The sequence below is a fragment of the Camponotus floridanus genome, unplaced genomic scaffold (genome assembly GCF_003227725.1).
Source record: "Camponotus floridanus strain SB8 unplaced genomic scaffold, Cflo_v7.5 scaffold67, whole genome shotgun sequence".
In the NCBI taxonomy this organism is placed as follows: domain Eukaryota; kingdom Metazoa; phylum Arthropoda; class Insecta; order Hymenoptera; family Formicidae; genus Camponotus; species Camponotus floridanus.
In genome coordinates this window covers 723,726-747,600 of record NW_020229835.1, presented here as the reverse complement: position 1 = coordinate 747,600, position 23,875 = coordinate 723,726, and the positions used below count along the sequence as shown (strand labels likewise).

Here is a 23,875-nt window from a genome sequence, read left to right as displayed (position 1 = left end):
TATTAATTTTTTATTAAATTAATTATTAATTTTATTAAATTAATTATTAAATTTTTATTAACATTTTATTATTAATAAGATATGTATATTTCCTTCTACAAAATAAATATTAATTAAGTATTATTATTATTATTTTCTACGAAACAAAATAAGTATTAATTAAAGTATTAAATTAAATTAATTTATTAAAAATTGTAATATAATAATTAAAATATAATAATAAGATAAATTTTGCTGCGAAATTAAACGTACGATCCTCGCCTAATTATCCTTGCACGATCCTTTGCATAGATAGTCGCGCAGTAGACCTAAATAATGCGCTTATCAATGAGCAACGATTTTAAGATCGCCGTGTCTTTCATAAGTCACGTGTACGCGATAAGATAAGGGGATGCTGAAACGGAAGCGTCCGGGTTTATGCGTACCTACGTTTTCCATTACGATCACGTGCGTAATCTAGTCACTCGGTCACAAAGAAAGAGGGAGGAGGGGGAGGGAGGGGAGAGAGCGCATGCGATAGCACAACACATCCTCCCCTTCCTCTGGACAAAGTCCACATAAACAATTATATATAAAGCTGGGGATGCCTCTTCTAAGGACGCGAGGGGATCGGGATAACAATCATTAGACTTCGATAAGACTGGAAGATCAAAGCTTGTCGGCCGTTGAAGACTCCCGATTCAAAGGAAATCTCATCTGACAAGATAACGATCCTCGGTAAGGATGGAGCTAACGAAGAAAAAAACTCCCCTCAAACGTCATCGCGAGACAATTAATTAGATGCTTGATCGCAATCTTACTAATTTTTTTTTTACAAATACATAAGCTAATGTAATTTTAATTATCTTATAAATGTAATAAATCTATAATTGTTATATAACTATTATATAACTAATATACAGAGTGTCACTTAATTGGCGGCCACTATTTATATTCCACTAGCGATATTCCTCGTGGAAAACTGAGTCGAAAAGTCCAGAACCATTTTTTTCTATAATGAAAAAAATTTGAAACCATTTTTTTCTATAATGCGAAAAACTTTATTTTGCATTAAAAATGATATTTTTTCCGTTAAAAGCGTTTCCCTAAAGAAAATTTCGTCAAGGAGGTGCTTATTGGCGCAACTTTACTCAATAAAATTACCGCTTTATTAAGCATTATAGAAAAAAATGGTTCAGGACTTTTCGACTCAGTTTCTCACGAGGAGTATCGCTATATAAATAGTGGGCGGCGATTAAGTGACGTCCTGTATAACATGTAACAATGATATCGTCGAGTGGAAAATTACAATTAACAATTATATAAGTGTTCCTTGATGTTTACCGGGGATAGATAAAGATGAAGGATCGCTCAATCACTGCGTATACATGGCACACCCGATATTCAGCGAGCTATTAAATCTGCCAATCGAACGCGCGTCGCGACGATAAATCGGGGGATGAGAGGGAAAAGAGAGAGGGCTGGAGGAGGAGAGGAGAACGCGGAACATTCTTCAGGGCGAGGAGCGGGATGGGGGCGAGGAGGAAAGGGGTGCGCGCGATCGGGGCGCAGGGCGCAGGCGCGTTCCAGGGACGAAGGAGGGGGGAGGGGAGAGGGCTCGCCTCGGGAAGTCGGCGCGGCTCGGTCAGTCGCGTCTCGGGGTGGCTCGGCTCCGGATTGTCGCCCCGCTTTGCGTCGCGTTGCGTTAAACGTCACGCGTTACACGCTCCCTCGACGCCGGTCGAGAGAGAGATGCGCTCCTCGCGCGCTGGCGGCGCGGACGCGTCGTCGTGACACGCACGTGGCGGTCGTGAAGGAGGTGAATCTTGGTCCGCGAGGAGGGTGAGAAAATGACGTCGAGGACGCGCGAGCTCCCTCCGGGCCGATCCCGGTAGCGGTCATCCTGTCTCGTCTAGTCTGGAGATAAGGAAGCCGAGGGACACGTAGACAAGGGGAGGCGCGCGTCCTTCCCCGAGAGGATAAGGATAAAGCGAATCCCTCGTCCAGGGTAAGCGATTATCGTCGATCTTGGGATACCTAGATTAGGAGTTTCTAAATTCTTAATTTTATTTTGTAAAGAAAAAATTAAGGTGGTAGGCTTGCCAGGTCTATTAAATTTCCAATTAATATATATATTTTTGTTTTTTAAAATAATTTATAATTTTTATAATAATATATATAATATATATATATTTTTCCAATGTATATAATATATATATTTTTCCAATATAAATTTCCAATTAATATATATATTTTTATTTAAAAAAATAAAAATATACTAATTAGAAATATAATATATATATTAATTAGAAATTTAAAAAATAAAAATAAAAATATATATATATTAATTGGAAATTTAATGATTGAATATTAAGAGAAAAATTGGATGGGAATTTTAAAAATTAAAATATTAAATGAACTATTAGGAAAATAATAATTGAATAAATAGTAAAATATATAAATAAAGAAAAAGATTTTTAAATATAATTAATAGTAAAGGATGAAAGGACATTTGTATTTTTCGAAAAGAATAATACACGTAATCTATTTACTCGACTAGCGTACCTTATAAAATAAATGTCAAGTTACATAAATAAGTAATAATGGACGTAAAAATTATGCGATAAATAGTGGGAATATTGTACGCGTTTGTAAACAACGTCGTGTATTGTGATTTTACGTACATATTTTTTTCAGTGTACGTTAATTTTCTAGTCTACTTGCTAATGTCGTTTAGTTCGTCAGGGTTGTATGAATCGACTTTAGCTATTTCAGAGAATTCATCGAGCTTTAATTTTCTGGCGGTTAAATTCGGATGATTCGACTAAAGTTGGATTTTAGAAGTCTCATTAAATTGCAATCGTCATGATTAAATTGGATATAAAGTCTAGCTTTATTTCAACGATAATAAATGCATAATTTTAATTGTAATTTATAAAGAACTTACGAAGTTGGAAGAAGAGATTGAAGCGATCTGATAAACGTTAATCATAATAAGATCTTTTTCAATTTTATTCAAATGATATATCGGGTTTCAATAATAATCAATAATAATCGTGCAACATTAAAGCTTGTAAAGAATTGCATGCGAATTTTACCGAGAAAATTAAAACGGTTCGCGCTTTTTTCCGAAATAATCGTCGATCGTGATTTCTTCAGATCGGAATTTTTGACAGATAACTTTTGACAGATAACTTTTAATGATAATCGTATCTCGCGAAAGTCCGTGTTCAAAGTGCGAATTACGTCATTGCCAAGATATAAACAGCAACAAAACAGCAATTTATACAATATGAAAGAGAGAGATAGAGGGGGAGGGAGGGAAAGAGAGAGAGGGAGAATAAATTTTCCGGTCTATAATTCACATGTGTTCGCACAAACACGATTGTTCGCCGACAAATGTTAATTTGATTAGAGATATCGATTATTCACGCACAAGCTTAAAGAGTTAACATCGCGTCGAGCTGATATTTTTCCTTCTCCGCCATCGAAACGGAATTCAATTCGACTCCATTTCGGCTCCTTCGAGTGTCCTCAAGTAGAAGAATGATTTGTGACGAAGGTTTCGCACACGAGACGCTCGTTAATCCTTAGACTAAAGTAGTGTAAAGATTCCCAGCAAAATCGAACTGGCTTATCCTCCCTAGCTTTATTCCATACACTGAGGAAAAAATTTTTTTAAATCAAATAAAATTGTTTTCTTGAAACTTTTGCTTTAAATGCAAGGAATTGTTTATTTCATTTAAGCAAAAGCATTTAATTTTAATTAAATATGCATGTTATATTAAGCACATTATTTTTATTTATATATTTTTTATATTTAAATACTATTTTCGTAAAATATATACTATAATTTATTAAATTAAATATATTATTTTTTAAAATTAAAAAATTTTAAATTTTTGGGAATAAAAAATGCATTTTAATAAATATTTTGTAAAATTAAAATAAAAATATTTAATTGAAAATTATATTTTTTTAAGCATATATATATATTTAAACATATGTAAATAAATACTTAAGCAAACAGCCGTTTTGAATACAAATAAATATGTGATTGGTACCCACCGAATAAATAGCTTTCTTGAGTTAACTAAAATTTTTTTATTTCAAGATAATTTTTCCCTCAGTGTATAAATGAAATGAAGGGAGAGAGAAAATGGAATATATCTTTAAATTATGCTCTTCGAAAATTATGTTCAATATACGGTGTTACTTTAAATATTTATGAAAATAATTTAAAAACATAAATAATTTTATATAATTTAAATATTTTATATATTTTATATGTTATTTTAAATTATTTTTGAAATCTCCCGAGAGATAAAAAGCCAACATTTTACATTTGAAAATTTTGCATATTATAAAAATTTTTGCACTATAGAAGATGAGTTTCTTTCGGTAAACTCGTTTTGACATAGCAATTTTCCTTATTTTCATTACTCGTTTCATTATCCGTCCATTAGAAAAGCTTGGCGTGCAAGCGGATTTCGCATAATTCTTAGCGTTGATATATTTCATTTTTATCTGGGGCAGCCGTAATTATCTTCTACGTTTTTTTTTTGCGATATGTCCGCTGCGATTAATAAAAAATATGCTTGCGATTAAATAATCGGAATTTTTCTGTTTCTCTTTGTTTTTATCGCTGATTTTGTTGCAACTTTTTTCGAATTTCAAATTGTTTTGGAAAAATGAGGGGAAGCGAATCTTCATCGATTTTTGACATCGTCGTCTCGTGTAACTTTTGCTACTTTACTGTCGACCAACGCGAAGAAATTGCGATTTATATTTCTTAACGAGAGTTTATTTTGTGTCGAAAAATGTTTACATTTCGTGAAAAAAAATCTCGTATCTTTATCTGTTTGATGCGATTATTATTGAATGATAACGATAGCTTATCTTCGAATTTACTTGCAATTTAATCGTAATCGTAATATGTTATTATCTCGAATTTTTTCTCCAAGTAATTATGCCAAGATAGACTTGCAATTACATCACAATTAGATCGTTATCTTTAGAAGGCGTGTGCAACACTTTGCAAATGTGACTCATGTAAAAAGTCGAGAATAAATTGTGCGGAAAATCTCGAGTACGCGTAATGCACTTTCGTGACACGATTTATGACATGGAGTTTCTTTCGCACAATTCACAAAAGTTGCTGCGAGATGTTTAACTCTTTCTAAAACTCGACCTCTTTAAGGAACGGCAAGCAAAAACTTTGTGTTTGCCTTCGGTTTTCCTTCGGCCAAAATCTCGGGCAATTTAATTCGCCGTTTCACGGTTGGAATAACGATTGACAAAACGCGTGTCCGCGAGCGGATATACTTTTCGATGATACACATCATGTGGGGCAAAAAGACCGATTTTAAAGAATTTAAATAAATTTAATATAAAGTTTTTTTTTTCATTTTTCGACAACAATGTAACTTTTGCAATGAATCTTTATTTCAGGGAGTAGAGGCGAAAATATTCGAATACTTGAGCGAAAAATGTTTGAGTTTTTTTTTTAATTTTCGTTAATGGAAAGCTCGCATCCGAAAGCCGATTTTATATGTGTAAAATTTTGTCTGATGTATAAAGGAATGTTGCAATCAAATTTTCTGATTAATTTCAATTGCATTTATCTATTATTTTTTGTATTATTTTTATTTTATTTTTATATCTGTAAAATAAAACTGAAAGATATATTTGATTCAAAAACAGTATTAAAATAATGTTTCAAGTCTATAAATTCCGCTTTATATAATATAGATAATAATAATTTGCACGAGTTTTTTATCTTGAGAATTTTATATCCTGATACATATACATATTTTATACGTGTTTGTTATTTTTCCAAATATATATACGTGTCTTCAACAATAGATAACGACGATATTTAGAGCTATAAATAAAATTTTATCGCGAATTATATAGATCGTTGTAAAAAACGCGATTGAATTCAGTACGCAATTATAGCGGGCAATATTGATTTGAGAGAAAAAAATACCTCGGAGGGCGACTTTCCCATTTGGGGGATAAGAAAGAATCTCTCTCTCTCTCTTTCTCTCTCTCGCGATAAAATTGCAACGAAACGACACACTGAGAGAAAAATTTTTTTAAATCAAATAAATTTGTTTTCTTGAAACTTTTGCTTTAAATGCAAGGAATTGTTTATTTCATTTAAGCAAAAGCATTTAATTTTAATTAAATATACATGTTATATTAAGCACATTATTTTCATTTATATATTTTTTATATTTAAATACTATTTTCGTAAAATATATACTATAATTTATTAAATTAAATATATCATTTTTTTAAATTAAAAAATTTTAAATTTTTGGGAATAAAAAATGCATTTTAATAAATATTTTGTAAAATTAAAATAAAAATATTTAATTAAAAATTATATTTTTCTAAGCATATATATATTTTTAAACATATGTAAATAAATACTTAATTTAAGCAGACGTTTTGAATACAAGTAAATACATAATTAGTATCCACCGAATAAATAGTTTTCTTGAGTTAACTAAAATTTTTTTATTTCAAGATAATTTTTCCTTCAGTGTATAAATGAAATGAAGGGAGAGGGAAAATGGAATATATCTTTAAATTATGCTCTTCGAAAATTATGTTCAATATACACGGTGTTACTTTAAATATTTATGAAAATAATTTAAAAACATAAATAATTTTATATAATTAAAATATTTTATATATTTTACATGTTATTTTAAATTATTTTTGAAATCTCACGAGAGATAAAAAGCCAACATTTTACATTGAAAATTTCCCAGGATCGATTTCGCGCCATATAAGTAGACGAGACTCGACCTTCCGCAGGAGCATCCGCAGGATCTGTCGAACTTTTCGTCGATCTCGAGTCGCGAGTGATATCGTTATCGGTATAAATATAAAAGAGAGAGCAGTGATAGCGCTCGAGGATTATCGCGGGCGAGCGACGCGATGCGACGTCGCGTCGCTCATCGGTTCGTCGTCGGTGACAGCGACCGAGGGGAGGAGGGTGTCGTCGTCAGCGTCGACACGACGTCGCTCGCCGGCCAAGGATGGACAAGGCGAGACGGAGCGACAAAGCGAGCAAGGGTCACCGTCATTGTAAGTGCGTTGGTAGGCGCGCCGCGCGACGCCGACGTCGGCGTCGTCGGCTGCCGTCGTCGAGCGAGTCTTCCCACGTCGATCGGCCACGTCGGACAAACAACCGGGCGGTGATTCGCGTGTGAAGTGGACTCGCGGTGCTGTGAAGTCGCCGGCTTGTTGGATGGAAGACGACGACGACGAAGGCGGCGACGACGACGCGACGAGAGATGCCTGGTATCGTGGTGTTCCGACGACGCTGGAGCGTCGGCAGCGACGACCTCGTCGTCCCCGGCGCTTTCCTGTTCAGCCTGCATCTTATATGGTGAGTAAACCCCGATGACAGAGATAGAAATATATCCCAAAAATTATTGCAAACTTGACTTCATTTTTAACTAATTTCTTTTTTATTATATGTAATTATTTTGGAATTATTTTTTAATTATTATGTAATTATATATACAGAGTGTTCCAAAAGTCCCGGACCGGACGAATATTTCATAAACTATGCGCTTTAGAAAGAAATGTTTCAGACAAAAGTTGTATGGCTTGAAGGGAGCCATCAGATAGTGGCAATGATTTGACACGAGAGAGTCATTTGAAAGTCGTGAATTGACGTGAAGATCACCGTCAATTTCTTAAATGGAATCCTCTATTTTTTATTACATATTCGTGTAACTTATCTCGAGAGCTTTCCAAAACACTATAATAAAGTATTTCTTCATTGAGTACTTTTCGAGTTATGAGGCTTGAAATTATTTCTTAATTTTACATAAACCATAAAATATCTAGCAAAATATTCATTTTTCGATTATCTTACCTTAATATTTTTATGTACAAAATAATGAGAGGAATCAATTGGTGTAAAGAAAACACATAGTTGTTTAAAAAAAAATATGTAATTGTTAATTGCAAATTACATATTTTTTTCTTAAAAACGACTATGTTTTTTCTTTAGACCAATTGATTCCTCTCATTATTTTGTACATAAAATTATTAAGGTAAGATAATCGAAAAATGAATATTTTACAAGATATTTTACGGTTTATGTAAAATTAAGAAATGATTTCAAGCCTCATAACTCGAAAAGTACTCAATGAAGAAATATTTAATTATAGTGTTTTGGAAAGCTCTCGAGATAAGCTACACGAATATGTAATAAAAAATAGGGAGTTCCATTTAAGAAATTGACGGTGATCTTCACGTGACTTTCAAATGACTCTCCCATGTCAAATCATTGCCACTATCTGATGGACCCCTTTAAGCCATACAACTTTTGTCTGAAACATTTCTTTCTTTCATAGTTTATGAAATATTCAACCGGTCCGGGACTTGTGGGACACTCTGTATAATTGTTATATAATAATAAAAATATAATAATAAAATAATAATAATAATAATAATGTAATATAATAATAAAAAAATAATAATTATTATTTTTTCTATTTATAAGGAATAATTAATTGTTTAATTAAGATATTTAAGTATTTAAGAGTTAAATAGATGTCATGTTAGATTTAATTTAAATATTTTAATTTAGGCAAAATAATAATTAATTGAAAATATTTAGTCAAGTTTACAATTTTTTTTCTCAGTGGGACACCAAGAGTGTAAGGAGTCTGACAAGCCACTTTTTCTACTCTGAAATATTTTTATCATATTGCTTGTTGCAATGATTAGAATAAATTGTTCACTGATTAGAATAAATTTAAATGCTCAAAGATTGCTTGATAAAGACTGACTTACTTCGCTTCGTCGTCCAATTTTTAATGTCGAAATTAAAAAAAGAGGATGAAATATTTTTCAACACTTGATTCCATTACCTTCACACATGCAGATACATAAAGACAAAATTATTAAGATTGCTGATCGACTTTCACGTAATAAAGTAATTAAAATTGCGTTGAATATTTTGAATCGAAATATAATTATTGAAAGGTTGCGGCAAAAAATTTATATTGCTTTCTTGAAAAAAAATAAAAGAACATTTTAGTTAAAAATCGGAAAATATAAGATTATTAAGACTACACTGATTGACTTTCATATAATAAAATAATTGAAATTATATTGAATTTTTGAGTGGAAACATAATTATTGAAAAGCTGCAGTAAATAAAAAAAATATTTCTTTCTTGAAAGAAGTAAAAGAACATTCATGCAAAAAGAGAGAGAGAGAGAGAGAGAGAGAGAGAGAGAGAGAGAGAGAGAGAGTATAAATATTCACAATATAATTATCAGTTTCCAACTGTGATCCAACTGTGAATATCTACATAATTCAAAGGTCGTGCGACTTTGTATCTATTGTTATAAATTCAAATCTATTTGATAAATCAGTTACCTGCATTCGTGGCTGTATTAAATCGCGTATTTTGAAGTAAATTTACTCGAAATAACTTTGAATTTTCATGAATATTATATTCAATCATTAACGCATGTGCAACTTAATGCGAAACTTTTAATCACAAAATTATTATTCACATAATTATTTTGTATTATGTTTAAATATATCGCTTTGAAACGTTGTTAGACACATCGAATTCTAAACTTTTTAACGATAGACAATGTTAAATAAAAATAAATAATAATAAATTTAATAATAATAAATTTAATAATAATAAATTTAATAATAATAAATTTAATAATAATATATTTAATAATAATAAATTTAAATAATAATAAATTTAATAATAATCTACATAAATTAAATAAAAATAAATTTTATATAATAATATTAAATTATAATAATAATAAATTTAAAAACAGTTCACCCAAATTAAATAAAAATAAATTATAAATTTGGAATTAAAGAGATTTCTTCGAGAAAAGCTCCCTTTATGACACTATTTTAACGCTAAATATCTTTTCCCTTCAAATTAAAATTTAGTAAATGAAAGTGATTTGCATTTAAGCGAGGAAACTTTTTAATTATTTCCTGTTTAAAAGTTGGGAGAAGGAATTTTTTATATCACTAACTATTTAGCTAATTAAAATCGCTCTGATAGACTCCTGAAGGATTTTCATTCGTTAAATTTATCGGGAGTTTCACAAGCGTAATTATTCGTCTTACCACCCCCTACGTTAACGAGTGCTATTATTGGGGTAGCATGTATCCTCCGTCTTCGATGACTTCTCGAACTCGACCCGTATATTTGATTCTACGTGCGCCAATTGGGGAAACTCCGTCATGAATTCCGTTCGATTCATTTCCGCTATAACTGTTAATTGATTGCGCGAATATCGATATTAGGATTGCATGAGATACCAAGATTAGTCTTGATATTGTCTTGTCTTGTCTTAAATTTTAAGACAAGATTTTTAATTAGTTATCAAGACAGTACCAAGACTGTCAAGGTTATTGGTATTGTCAAGATTATTGGTTCTCAAAAAAACTAAAATATTTATATTTGTAAATGAAAAAAAATCACTAGATAGGAATTTAAAAAAATGTTATTCAATAAAAACATTTATATTAATAAATTTAAAAACATTTAATATTAATACAATATAACATTTTTATAAATTAGAAATCAAACTCACAGATTTTAGACATTAAAGAGCATTTCACCCAGGAATTGATGCACATTAGTGCTTTTAAAGATTTACTTTGTAATCTGGTTCTATTTTTTGACATAGGCAGAATTCCTATTGAGACGAGATTTTTAATTAATTATCAAGACAATACCAAGACTAAGACTGTCAAGATTATTGGTTCTCAAAAAAACTAAAATATTTATATTTGTAAATGAACAAAAATCACTAGATAGGAATTTAAAAAAATGTTATTCAATAAAAACATTTATATTAATAAATTTAAAAACATTTAATGTTAATACATTATAACATTTTTATAAATTAGAAATCAAACTCGCAGATTTTAGACATTAAAGAGCATTTCACCCAGGAATTGATGCACATTAGTGCTTTTAAAGATTTACTTTGTAATGTGGTTCTATTTTTTGACATAGTCTCAGAGTTTCTATTGAGAAAAATCTTTCTACTGGCACGGACGAGGCAGTTGAACTTAAAATGTCTCGAGCCATTTTTGACAATGTGGGATAAATATGAACCTGACTTTTTTACCATTCCAAAATATTTATATCTGCACATTCCCTTGGAGCCTGTAAATAGTTATTAATTTCTTTTTTCCATGAAACAGTAAATGTTTTTTTGTGTAAATAGACAGCATTTATATCGATTACATAGTAATAATTATAATTAAAATATAATACAATAGTGATAATTATTTCAAATTATATTACAAAAATTATGTTAAATATTATTTAAATAATTTTTTAATATTAGATAAAAAATTGTTAATAAAATCGAGACAAGACAATACAAGACGAGATTTTTGTTACCAATATTCACTCAAGACCAAAACAAGATTTAAATTTTTCAAAATTTTCAATACCAATACAATATTTTTACGAATATTGTCTTGGATCTTGTGCCGTAATCGATATCGTATCGCAAATTTGCAACCCCTTAGCAATCTGCAACATCATCATTCAGCGATCGATAGCTGAAGCTGATCTCTTTCTGAAATATGTATTCAGGGAGACTTTAAAGTCGGAAATTCCAGAGAGAGAGAGAGAGAGAGAGAGAGAGAGAGAGAGAGAAAAAAGGAAAGAAAGATACACGCATATCTTCCACGCGATATGTTTCCAACGGTCTTCATATATTCTTTAGCTAGAGCCCTTTGAAATTTAAGGTCGGGGAAAAATTGAATAAGAGGGAGGAAGGAATAAATATTTATGTATTTTACTCGCGATTCTTTCTCGAAACTTAATTGATAGCGAGATAAGCGTTTCGTTGGTTCTTAGGAAATGTTAAAAATGTCTCGGTATTTTTGTCGCGAATAAATCAATTCGGGGTTGAAACAGAGAGGAAATCTATAACCGAATAATGGAAAGCACCCTAAATTCGAGAGCTTATCGGCGATGCTCAATGTTGATTCCTTCAAAATAATTGGCGAATTCGCGTTGATCGAGGTGAAAGTTTGAATCTCTGGGTGTTTCTTATATATAGGGTGTTTCTTAATAAGTGCGAAAAATTTTAGGGGATGATTCTTTGTCGAAAATTAAGGGAGGTTTTTCATATAAATTCCAAAAATATGAGTTACTCCTCCAAAAATGGGGGAAAAAATTAGGTTTTTATTTTTTGGGTTTTTAGATTTTTATTATAATTTTGTTTTTATCTTAATTTTCCCGACATTACTCTCATTTTATTTTTATTTTAAAATTTAACTTCTCGTAATTTGAAACCTATGCTATTTAGCATCGTGCTGTGCACGATAATGTATTTTATTTTTTTCTTGAACTACTGATTTTATGAAAAAAAATAAAAGAAATAAAAAAATTTCTAAATAAATCAAACTTTTTAATGGATAATTTTAAATGATCATATTCCGATCCATTAAAAATTTCTAATAAAAAATTGAATAGGAGTTGCTAGTTTCATCCCTTTATAATAATACGGAAGACTGAAAAAAATATTAATAAATAACCTTTTTACTGGTAGAAAATATCCATCTAATTTTATTTCTTTAACTTGTTCCAAATTTGAGAAAGAAATAAGAACCCAATTTTTACCTCCATCTTTGGAGAAATTTAACTCCATAAGCAGGGATATAGGAGTATATGTTTATATGAAGAACCCCCCTTAATTTTCGACGAAGAATCGTCTCCTAAAATTTGTCGCACTTATTAAGGAACACCCTGTATATATTTGGCATCCTCCCGATTAGCACGCTTCCGAGGTTGCTTGATGAGATGACTTGAGCGAAAATAGTGATATGTCGCACAAACGGGGGATCATTTTCAAGAGTTGTGTGAGCGCGGCCTTGATTATTCTCGGAACGGGGTATTGGTTTGTTATTTTCAGAGTTTGTTGTGTGCAAACGCCGTGTATATATGCGGATTAAAAAGATCACTCCGCGCCTCCTCGTCTCTTCTGTCATTCCCAAGTCAACTCGCTATCGGAGCATCTCTTTAGAGCATTTTATTTTTCGCGATGTACGCCCCTCGATCCGACCGAGGATCGAGATAGAAATCCCGATTCCATTATTTATTATTGTGAAATGAAAATTGTCGATTGAAATTGCAGTCGATAAATAATGCAATATTATTATCATTATGTTTGATGATATATGTATGCGGATATAAAGGCGAATAAAATATCTCTGTAAAATATCTCGAGTCCTTTGTCACCCATGAAATGATAAATGAATGAAATAAAATAAATAATATAAAATATAATAATATAATAATAATATAATAATAATATAAATATAATAATAATATAATATAATATAAATATAATATAATAAAAATATAACATAATATAATATAATATAATATAATATAATATAATATAATATAATATAAATATAAATATAATAATATAAATATAATAAAATAAATAATATAAATAATATATAATATAATATAATAATATAAATAAAATAATAATATAAGATGATGTAATAATATAAATAAAATAATATAATATGATAATATAAATAATAAAATAAATAATATAAATAAAATAAAAAAATAAATAAAATAAGTAAAATAAATGAAATAAATAGATGTAAAAATATTAATATTAATATTACTATTAATATTAATATTACTAAAAAATTTGTGATTAATATGTAGAATATGAAAAATGAGCAAAATAGGGCAAAATTATTTGTTTACATAGATCTTGCGAGATGCGTCTGCCATCAGCTTTTATCTTTTGCATTTTCTATGCGATTGCGGGTCAGTTATTGTTTTTCAAGAAAAGTCGGTCGCGCGAAAACACTTTTCCCGTGTATTATTAGCGATGATCGAGAATCTCTCGCGTGAGGCATACGATGTCGTTGTTTAGCACATTTTGAGGTCGTTTGCAAGTCATAAGGGGCGATTTAATTTTAATTCTTCTTGGAATTATCGTTAATAAACTTTTCAATTTTTTATTAATTTTATTAATTCAATTTTTTATTAATTTTATTAATTCTTCCACTCTCTGCTTGCGACGATCTTAAATAACCTGTGTACATATTTCGATAATTTTTGGAGAATTTCGCGATGAATAGACGTGTCCAGCAGGGATGGAAAGAAATTTGGCGACTGTCCATTTCTTGTTTTCGTCAACCGTAATCGCTTTCGAACAAGCTTCTTGTTAAAGGCATCAATCCTAGCGAAATCGCGATGCTTGATTATAATTAAGCGGTAATTTTACGTTTAAATTCACTGCAAATGAATATTCGCCATTTCCTTTTCATCGACTTCCGGTTAGCGATTTTGCATTTCCGCGTTTCCAGGTCGATTCTAATTTATAGGAATATTCTTACCAAACTGCTAATGTAAATAATATAATTATAAATACGATGAATTACAAAGGTGACCTTGATTCGAAATAATGTTATTTGCTTGAATAAAATTGTATCTTTCTTGCATTCGTGAAAAATAATTCATTTTTATTTTATCCAAGATATACAAATATTTTTCCGTTATTTTTTAATTAATAATATTATGAAAATTTAATTTATTATTTATATAATTATTAATAATAAAAAATGTCAACACTAATTTAATTTTTAAATTATAAATTAATATATTATTATATCATTTTAGATATTTTTAAAATTAAAAAATGTAAAATAGAATTATAGAATTATTTAATATATTAATAGAATTATTAATATAAGATATACAGTTTTCAATTTTAAATTTAAATTTTTTAATATTAATAATACGAAAATATGTTATTAGGTGAAAGTGAAATATTTATTTTTTTACATTTTTTTGTTCAACAAATGGATTGTTTTAAGAAAATTGTAGATTTTTAATACACATTTTTAATACGCATGATTGCAGTCTGTATTTAAAAATATACGATAATCATAATCACATATTTAATCAAGATTAGAGAAGGAGGGAAAATTAGAGAGAGAGCTATGCTGGCTATATTGATAACGGTTATATTGATTTTAGAATTCTTTTGATTTACGTAAAAAAGAGCAAGTATAATCGAGAGTTCATGTTCTAAAATTTTACTTTTTAAAGAATGTTTTATATTCTCGATATCTTGTTCACATTTTACATGCTTCTTACGTTGCATGTTGTATATAATAAGGCAACTAATGTGGAGCAGGCATTAATTTTGAGTCATTTATTATAATATCTTTTTTTCGCTAAATAATACATATTACACAATTCTTTTCTCTCTCTCTCTCTTTAGCTTTAGTAATTGCTATACTTGCTTTTTACTGGAAATATAACGAGGTACATTTTATCTTGATAACAAACGTGAAATATAAATTCAAGCTATTTACAAAATTTGCTAAAAATGTACAATATAAAGCTTATATACTTTTTCAAGGCTTTTTTAAATAATATAAAGTATGCAGTATTAAATTTAATGCAAGAAAAATAATTTTATGCAAGTTGCATATATATTCGCGGTTGTGCACTCTCTAGTTATATTACGACAACGTTTTGACCACGAAACAAGCGCATATTGTGGTATGACACGTTATTTAAAATGTATAGAAAATTAAATTCAATTAAAATTAAATTGAATGGAATATTAAATTAAACTTCTAGCGTTATGTAAAGCAAATACATAAATTCTCAGTGCCCTAGAAATATTCAAATACCATTTTTCTACAACGTTTACTTAAAATATTCTACTTGTTAAAATGTCTATTTTTATTTTATTTTATTTTTTGTATGTTATTTTTTTATCTTTTTGTTTTTTATTTTATTTCATTTGTTTGTTATTTTATGTTATTTGTTTGTTTGTTAACTGCATAATTATTTTACATCATAAATAATTTTAAATACGTGTAACTGATATTTACTTGAAATCATTTACATTATTTTATTTCAGAAAAAAAGTTTTTTTTAGCGGTAATTAAATAAAATAAAAGCGCGCGAAAAATATTCCTTCCGCGATTGATTATTATCATACGTTTAGCATCCTTTGAACAAAAATATTAATTTTTGTCTACACATACTCTAGTAATTCATATGTACATTATTACGTATAAACCAGAATTTATAGAGTATTTTAATGTTATTTTTTCTAAATAATAATTAAACAAATTTTTTAAAAATAAATAATTTTTAAAATAATAATTAAATATACATATTATTTAATTCAAAAACGAAGGATAAACTTCGAGCTTTTTAATTTTCTTTGAATTTAATGTTTTTTAATTAGGGTTGCACGAGATACCAAGATTAGTTTTGATATTGTCTTGTCTTGTCTTGAATTTCAAGACAAGATCAAGACAAGATTTTTAGTTATCAAGACAATACCAAGACTAAGACTGTCAAGATTATTAGTCTTGTCAAGATTATTGGTTCTCAAAAAAAATAAAATATTTATATTTGTAAATGAAAAAAATCACTATATACGAATTAAAAAAAATGTTATTCAATAAAAACATTTATATTAATAAATTTAAAAACATTTAATATTAATACAATATAACATTTTTATAAATTAGAAATCAAACTCGCAAATTTTAGACATTAAAGAGCATTTCACCCAGGAATTGATGCACATTAGTGCTTTTAAAGATTTACTTTGTAATCTGGTTCTATTTTTTGACATAGTCTCAGAGTTTCTATTGAGAAAAGTCTTTCTACTGGCATGGACGAGGCAGTTGAACTTAAAATGTCTCGAGCCATTTTTGACAATGTAGGATAAATATGAACCTGACTTTTTTTACCACTCCAAAATATTTATATCTGCATATTCCCTTGGAGCCTGTAAATAGTTATCAATTTCTGTTTTCCATGAAACAGTAAATGTTTTTTTATGTAAATAAACGGCATTTATATCGATTACATAGTAATAATTATAATTAAAATATAATACAATAGTAATAATTATTTCAAATTATATTACAAAAATTATGTTAAATATTTAAATAATTTTTTAATGTTAGATAAAAAATTGTTAATAAAATCGAGACGAGACAAAACGAGATTTTTGCTACCAATATTCACTCAAAACCAAGACAAGATTTAAATTTTTCAAAATTTTCAATACCAATACAATATTTTTACGAATATTGTCTTGTCTTGGGTCTTATGCAACCCTATTTTTAATATACAAAGAAGAACGTTAAATTCAAGGAAAATGGAAAAGTTCGATCTTTACTCTTTCAAGTTTAACGTTTTTATTTTTTTTCTGCGCTTGACGGATCTCTGACATTTGGCGGCCACGTGACTTCGTTCCGCGTTCCGCGTTTCAGCGCGTCCGGCCGACCAGCTGACCGGTCCGGTTCGTCCGTTCGTCCGTTCGTCCGCCTTTTTCCCATTCCCGGCACTTTACTCGGTCGCTCGTAGCGCTCGTCTTGTCCTCGTAACGCGTATATCGCGTCGTGCGTAGGTTATGTCATCGCCGTCATCGTCGAGATGCCGAGTCTGATCGCGTTCGGCAGACGATGGAGGATCGCCAGCGACGATCTCCTGTTACCCGGCGCCGTTCTGCTCTGCGTTCATCTCCTCCAGTGAGTGATGATTTTTTCTCTCCCTCGTAAATACACCTTGCTTAGGCAACTCTTCGAATCGACTGTTGAAGAAGGGGTGTTAGAGAGACTCGTTCGAAAATTTCACGCGCGAAATGACGACAAGTTAGGATAAGGGATGCGAAAAATGCGGAGATGACGATAGAAGATTGTAAGAATAAATTCGAAATTTATTAACTCTTTTTTTTAGAATTATTTAAAATTAATTGCTAGCGATTTATTCAAGTTTGGAGGAGAGAGGAATTTCGGAAAGTATATTGAAGATTTTTCGCGTGAAAGATACAGATATGAATTATTTTTTAATCATATTTAATTATATTTTTAATTTATATATAATTATATATTTAATTATATTTAATTATATTTTTAATTATATTTAATTATATTTTTAATTATTACTTTTTGAATATATTTATCTTTTATGTAATCGTTTAATGATATGTTATGATAAACGAAGCTTGTGTATGCTAATTTCGAGGATGCATTTAATAGCTTGTAGCGTGAAAAACATGTTGAATTATTGATATGAATTTAATAGATTTAATAATTAATTTCAAATTGCATCGGGTATTAAAAAAGATATATTATACTTGCAATATTAATCGCAATGTTTCACGAATTTTATTTTTATAATTTCAAGAATTCCCATGAAAATCGATTTATATATAAAATTATGTAAATAATAATCGAGGGAACGAATCAAGAAAGAGAGAGAGGGAGAAACTTTTTCGAAAGAAACTTCGAAGATTACAGTTTTCCATCCGTGGAGAGTAATCGATTTTAAAACGCGTGTTTTGACAATTATTGATACGAGTTTAATGGATCTAATAATTAATTCCAAATTACAAATATTAGAAAAATATATCATACTTGCAATATTAATCGCAATATTAATCGCAAAATTCTGTAACCCATTTTAAATTTAAGAATTCTCATTAAAATCGATTTACACGAGATGATGAAATTATGTAAATAATAATCGGGAGGAGGTGAATCAGGAGAGAGAAAAGAAAGAACTTTTTCGAAAAAAACTTTGAGAGAAAGTTTTCCATTTGAGGAGAGTAATCGGTTTTAAAATGCATGTTTTTACAATTATTAACACGAATTTAATGGATCTAATAATTAATTCCAAATTGCTGATACTAAAAAGATATATCATACTTGCAATATTAATCGTAAAATTCTTCAATCTGTTATAATTTTAAGAATTCTCATTAAAATCGATTTATATGAAATGATGAAATTATGTAAATAATTGGAGAGAGGACGAATTGAGAGAGAGAGAGAGACAGAAGAAAAAACTTTTTTCGATAAAAACTTTGAGAGAAAAATTACAATTTTCTATCCAAGGAGAGTAATTAATTTTAAAATGCATGTTTTTACAATTGATTCGAATTTAATGAATCTAATAATTAATTCCAAATTGCAGATTTTAAAAAAATATATACTTGCAATATTAATCGCAAAATTCTATTAAACCCGTTATAAATTTAAGAATTCTCATTAAAATAGATTTATATAAAAATGATAAAATTATGTAATAATTAAATTATAATTAAATAATAATCGGGGAGGGGACGAATCAAGAAAGAAAAAGAGAAAGAAGGAAAAGAACTTTTTCGGAAGAGCCTTCGGAAGGAAGATCGCATCTTTTCATCCGAGAAGAACAATCGGTTTTAAAGCGCGTGTTTACAATTTGTCATCTTGAAATTACGCAACTGCAAGGAACAAGAAACTATTGTGCGATTGGACGAGATCGTCTCGCGATTTTTCTATTCTCGCTCTCTCGCGAAGGCCCTTTATTTACAGAAGTAATAAGCAACAGTCTCCCACGCTCAAATCGTGCAACAAGAGCTTTGAATTTGTGTTTTTGTATCTTTCATGAATAGCGTGTTCAAGGCTCGATTTTATTGCTGTTACAATGATACGTACGGCGAGATTAAAATGTAAATCTATCCATCTCTATATTGAACATACTCGTGTATTCTGTATGCATATCGAGCTAAAAATATGTATAACTTTTTTGTACACCTCGTGTAGTTACACATTGAAGTGAATGTTGTTGAAGAAAAAAAAGGGTAAAGGATTCGAGAGCAAAAAATTTCGTCATATCTTCTAATTTGTCGAGATGTCGTAATAAATTTTGAAATTTTGCGCAAACATATTATATAATTGCGTAATATAATTATTTAAAAAATATCACATAAATGAATATCACATAAATGAAATATTACATAATTATTTAAAAATATAATAATTATTGAATATAAAATATAATAATTATGAATATCACATAAATGAAATATTACATAATTATTTAAAAATATAATAATTATTATATATATGCATAATAATAATTATTTAAAAATATCGTGAAATATTATACATTATAAAAAATACGAAATACTACAGTTATGAAATGTTATTATTGTAAATTTGTGAAATGGAGTGATAAAGAATTTTTATCTAATCATTATCTGTTAGAAAAAATAGTTTAATGATGATGTTGTAAATTATGAAATATCCTCTACGAAATTTTATACAGGATTTTTCTTAATAAGTACGACAAATTTTAGGAGATGATTCTTAATATGCATTAAAGTAATATGCAAAAAGTTTGATTTATTTAGAAACGTTTTTATTTCTTTTATTTTTTTAAATGCAATAGTTTTCAAGAAAAAAAAATAAAATACGTTATCACAGATTTTGAATTACGAGAAGTTAATAAATTTTAAAATAAAAATTAAATTAGAATAAATGTTAGGAAAATTGGAACAAAAACAAAATTATAATAAAAACCTAATTTTCACTCCCATTTTTGGAGGAGTAACTCACATTTTTAGAGGAGGGAATTTTTTTATATGAAATACCCCCTTAATTTTCGACAAAGAATCATCTCCTAAAATTTGTCGCACTTAAGAAAACACCCTATATACAAGAAATGTCGTTTAAAAGATAAATAAATAGGCTTACGATTTATTTTCCTTATATAACGTCACTTTTTTCCGTTTAAATATCTCTGCAAGAAAAATCAGAACAAAAGCTGACAACTGTATTCCTTCTATCTCGTTTAAATACGATATTATTATCATTTCTCATTGTGAAATTTCACAGCGCGCCGGCAAACAGTAATGTCGTACATATATTGTCATATCGATTTCGAATATATATGTATGTGCAATAGTCTCTCGTGAGATTTTTACGGTCGTGTTTTCCATTCAAATATGCGGAGATATCTCTTGCGATCGCGAAAACTGTGCATGTCATCGAAACTTTATAATCGCGAATTTCTAACGTTCGCCATTAAAACTCGCGGGACGTTTCGCGAAATTCGCGTCATCCGTTATTCCCCGGTGAACAATTTCGTCGGGCTCGTAAAATTCGAAGGATAATCTGACCTGAAAGACAGACAGAGAGAGACAGAGAGAGAGAGAGAGAGAGAGAGAGAGAGAGAGAGAGAGAGAGAGAGAGAGAGAGAGAGAGAGAGAGAGAGCTTATATTCGAGAGATTAAAATCTCTCTCTCTCTCTCTCTCTCTCTCTCTCTTTCTCTCTCTCTTTCGTTTATATCCTGAAGTTTAAGTAGCACTCTAGCATAACTTTATACATACATATACAGAGTGTCCCAAAAGTCCCGGACCGGTCGAATATTTCATAAACTATGCACTTTAGAAAGAAATGTTTCAAACAAAAATTGTACGGCTTGAAGGGGGCCATCAGATAGTGGCAATGATTTGACATGGGAGAGTCATTTGAAAGTCACATGAAGATCACCGTCAATTTCTTAAATGGAACCCCCTATTTTTATTACATATTCGTGTAGCTTATCTCGAGAGCTTTTCAAAACACTATAATAAAGTATTTCTTCATTGAGTACTTTTCGAGTTATGAGGCTTGAAATCATTTTTTAATTTTGCATAAAATATCTAGTAAAATATTCATTTTTCGATTATCTTACCTTAATATTTTTATGTACAAAATAATGAGAGGAATCAATTGGTGTAAAGAAAACACATAGTTGTTTAAAAAAAAATATATGTAATTGTTAATTGCAAATTACATATTTTTTTCTTAAAAACAACTATTTTCTCTTTAGACCAATTGATTCTTCTCATTATTTTGTACATAAAAGTATTAAGATAATCGAAAAATGATTATTTTACAAGATATTTTACGGTTTATGTAAAATTAAGAAATGATTTCAAGCCTCATAACTCGAAAAGTACTCAATGAAGAAATATTTAATTATAGTGTTTTGGAAAGCTCTTGAGATAAGCTACACGAATATGTAATAAAAAATAGGAAGTTCCATTTAAGAAATTGACGGTGATCTTCACGTGACTTTCAAATGATTCTCCCATGTCAAATCATTGCCACTATCTGATGGCCCCCTTCAAGCCATACAACTTTTGTCTGAAACATTTCTTTCTAAAGTGCATAGCTTATGAAATATTCGACCGGTCCGGGACTTTTGGGACACCTTGTATATACAATTATAAACTGTATTCGCGAGCAGAAAGTATAAATCGGCACGTGTATAACGTTTGCACGCTATACCGCCATAAATAATGCGGTTAATTAAAATTTCAGGAAAACGGAGGAATGAAAGTTCCGGAAGTGCGGCGTTCTGCTATTGCTATACTTTTTCTCTTATGCAAATTCAATACGTCGTCACGCGAGAAAAGAAGGGACTCCACGAGAGAAAAGCGTGTCATCTATTTTCGTCAACAATACGCATGAATTACGCAACGGGAAACTGTATGTACTCCGTCCGTAGGAGATTGAAGAACAATTATCGACAATCGCGAACATCGATAAAATTTTTACATTAATTATATTTACGATTTATACCCGAGTTATGAAGGTTGAAATTTATGCAAATTCCGGGCGCAATTGGCAATCGACGTATTTTTTCTTCTCTTTTGTTTTCTATCAAATGGTAGGTTCTAAATATTTTCAACTAATTATTATTTTTTAAAATTATTATTTAATTTTTTAAAATTATTATTTTTTTAAATTATCATTTAATTTTTTAATTATTTTTTTAATTGAAATATTTAAGTATTTTAGTCATATAGGTCATCAGGTATCAAATAGGTGTCATGTTAGATTTAATATGTCGTGTCTAATTTGAATACTTAAATATTTCAATTAAAAAAATAATAGATAATTAGTTGAAAATATTTAGACAAATATTTACAATTTTTTTTCTCTGTCTGCAAAATTATCGCAATGCGACCAATATATTTTTTACTCCGGGAATATATCTTTTTTACTTCCGCATCGCGTCTCTTTCCTCGACTAACTTTTCTTTCCCCCCGGGGTGGCCTGTTTTAAAGTTCGGATTTTTCGATTGGAAAAATCACTGCGTCACTTTCCACAGAACGCAAATGTCACCGGTCGCAAAACTGATTTTATGACGGTTCTTCGCTCAAACTCTCTCTCTGTCTCTCTCTGCTCGTGTATCTTGACGTGCACTCAACACATTTCGATAAACGAGGGCGAAAGATCCGTGTCATATTTTTCTAGATCGTGTATTTCTCTCATTACGCGAATTGCAAATTCGATTTAATGGTTCACGATCACGATTATTTAATCACTAACTCGTTTTTCAAAATCACTTATTCTTTTTAATTTATATTATGAAAAAAGGAGGCAGAATTTTATATGAACAATAAGTGGAAAATTAAATCGTAAATAATAGAAATGCACTTCTATTATTTATCATGTAATTTTGCACTTATTATTCGTGTTTTTAAAATTTTTAATTAACAAAATAATATTTACTCAGCCGTATCATTGAATTATATATTGCGAAATTTTCATATATATAATTTCCGATATAAATAGTAGAAAAATATTACAGAATTATTATGTAATAATTATATATTAATTATTATTACATAGAATTATAATTTTATGTATAATTTTGTGTGTAATTTGTGCATAATTTCGTGTGTAATTTGTGCATAATTTTGTGCGTATAATTTCTGTATATTTATTTTTATATTATTTATAAAATTATTTATATTATTATTATTTATATTATTTTATGTTTATATATTATTATTTATATTATTTTATATTTTTATACAATTCTGTAATATGTTCTTACATTTCAAAGAATTATATATATGATGTAACTCTTGTTAAGTGTATCACCAAGTATTTTAAAAACACGAGTTTAAAAACATTCTATTCTTTTCGTGTGAAATATATTATCGACCTCTCTTTCTCTGTCACGCAAAAAAGTTTGAAAAACACTGAAATAAAGACAACGAGTCGCGA

The 23,875-nt window shown here is 29.3% G+C and overlaps 1 protein-coding gene across 8 annotated transcripts in view; it reads left to right on the top strand.

Annotated features, from left to right (window-relative positions):
* Positions 1–1,640: 1,640 nt before the first annotated feature.
* The window catches only part of LOC105254170 (sn1-specific diacylglycerol lipase alpha), a 79,706-nt gene continuing 57,471 nt past the window's right edge, over positions 1,641–23,875 (top strand). For 6 of the 8 annotated variants that reach the window (XM_025413453.1, XM_025413454.1, XM_011262681.3 and 3 more), the window contains exons 1-2: positions 1,641–1,987; positions 6,762–7,384. In XM_025413453.1, coding sequence (XP_025269238.1) covers positions 7,290–7,384 — 95 coding nt within the window. In that variant the 5' untranslated portion in view covers positions 1,641–1,987; positions 6,762–7,289. Of the gene's footprint in view, positions 1,988–6,761; positions 7,385–17,411; positions 17,572–23,875 lie in introns of those variants that run through there. The other 2 variants (XM_025413451.1, XM_025413452.1) reach the window with 2 other exon arrangements.